This window comes from Loa loa (genome assembly GCF_000183805.2).
Source record: "Loa loa unplaced genomic scaffold supercont3.580, whole genome shotgun sequence".
Lineage (NCBI taxonomy): Eukaryota > Metazoa > Nematoda > Chromadorea > Rhabditida > Onchocercidae > Loa > Loa loa.
The window spans coordinates 25,560-27,626 of record NW_018108760.1 but is presented as its reverse complement, the minus strand read 5'-3'; the positions used below and the strand labels follow the sequence as shown (position 1 = coordinate 27,626).

The 2,067-nt window shown below is 23.1% G+C and overlaps 1 protein-coding gene across 1 annotated transcript; it reads left to right on the top strand.

Annotated features, from left to right (window-relative positions):
* Positions 1–754: 754 nt before the first annotated feature.
* On the top strand, positions 755–1,108 carry LOAG_14583 (hypothetical protein; the record flags this gene model as incomplete). Its single annotated transcript, XM_020448831.1, has 2 exons — positions 755–1,063; positions 1,100–1,108. The coding sequence occupies 2 exons, from the start codon at positions 755–757 to the stop codon at positions 1,106–1,108; spliced, it is 318 nt and encodes a 105-aa protein (XP_020301052.1).
* Between the last annotated feature and the right edge of the window lie 959 nt (positions 1,109–2,067).

The following is a 2,067-nucleotide window of genomic DNA, read 5'->3' as shown; positions in this document are numbered from 1 at the left end:
ATTTGAAAATTTATCGCAACCTTTAACTTATCGTTTTCTATCAAATTTAAAAATTATTGCAAATTTGAAAAATTTAAAAAAGTAAAAAAAGAAAAGTTCGCCCTTATTTAATTTTTACTTTTAATTTTTCCGGTTTTGCAACAACTTTTTTTCCTTTTTTTTTTTTAAGGTTTTCAAATAACAGTAAGATTACTTTAACCTTTTCATATAATTGATATTGAATATTATTATTGGTATAAGGATGAAACCAGTTTTTTATTCATTCATTTCAAATTTAATAATAAATTAGTTTTCCTTTTTTTTCTTTTCCTAGTCATAATGAATTTATAAAGATTGATGAAAGAAAAGAGGAAATAACATTTCCTGAAATTATTATCAATAATTTCAGTTTAACATAATCAATTCTTCCTATTTTTTTTTTTTTTATTCATATCTATAAACCGGTTATATTTTAATCATTTACCTAAACAGACCTATGATAATATTAGTGATAATATCAGTGCAAGATGCTTTCAGCTTTAACATACCATCAATCATTCCGTTTTAATTCATATAAACTAACCATTTGTCTCTGTTTTTCTTGTTTTTTTTTTTGTTTGTTTTTTTCTTTCTACTAAATTTACACTTTTATTACACAATTTTAACTTGCATTATTGATAAATTCGTGTCGTAAAAAGAAATGTTTCATTTTAGTTTAAAAATTATTTATTTAACTAATAAAATTGTCAACTTTCAAAAATTAATTAATTTTAGGATGACAGTTATTTTGATTCGAAAAATTTTCAATGTGACAAATTCCATCACGTCACAATTACCATTCATAACTTTCTCCTGGCGATATTATCATACTCATCGACAAATTCATCTTATGACTACATCACAATTACCATTCATAACTTTCTCCTGGCGACATTATCATACTCATCAACAAATTCGTCGTATGACTTCATCAAATCATATCCTTACATTGGAAAATTTAAATCCTAATATTATTGCTATGGAATATGCTGTACGTGGTCCATTGGTTATTCGTGCTATGGCAATTGAAAAAGAATTGAATAAGGTATGTTTGAATAAAATTATCGTAATTAAATTTTAGCAATTTTAAATTAGCTTAATTAATGAGCAGATAAAATAGCTATTAATTAATTAATTTATGCTTATGTGAATTTTCAAATGATTATATTTAGGTTTATTAGTTTCCTTTTTCCCTTAATAGATAATTTTAATTTTAATTTTCAATTTAATAATTTCTCTTTTATTTTTCTCTCAATTTTAATTTTTTCATATTCATTTGCTGATTACATTTATTTATTGATTAAGATATACTCACTTTTTTATTTTCACATTTATCAACCCACTTAGTTAATTCCTTTATCAGTTACAGTAACCTGATAAGGCTAGAAATGGAAAATGAAATTACAGTAATCTGATAGGGTTAGAAATGGAATACTGTATTATCTAACATGATCATCTATAATAGAATAAATGATTGAAAAATTTTTGATCTGCTTTATTTTATTTAACAAAATATGTTTAATATTGTATATTGGTTAGAAATTATATTTTTTATTAATTTGAAAAATTTTTATACTCTTTTTGGAAATATTTTACATAAAATGACACCAAAATTGCAATATTTTCTTTATTTCAATCTCGAACTTGGATAATTAATTAATTAACTAATTAATTAATTAATTAAATGAAAGAAATAAATATTACCATCGTATAAATGATCATTAACAATAGCAAAATATGAATTAATATGTAAATGCTAAATTCTAAAACGTTATCATACGAACAAATTTTAAAAGGACCAATTTGAAGAATAAAAGAAAAGGAAGAATGTTATCATGCTATGTATAGGGTTTATATATATATACTTAAAGTATTGATTGATTTTATGATTACACAGATTAGCAATGCTTCTTGTTAGCTTAGCTTATACTGATAAAGCTCTCTTTGTTAGCTTTATATTAGTAAAACGTTTTGTTAGCTTATATTGCTAAGCAATGAGCACATATATAAATTTATTCTCTCTCTCTCCCCTCTCTCTCTCTCTCTCTC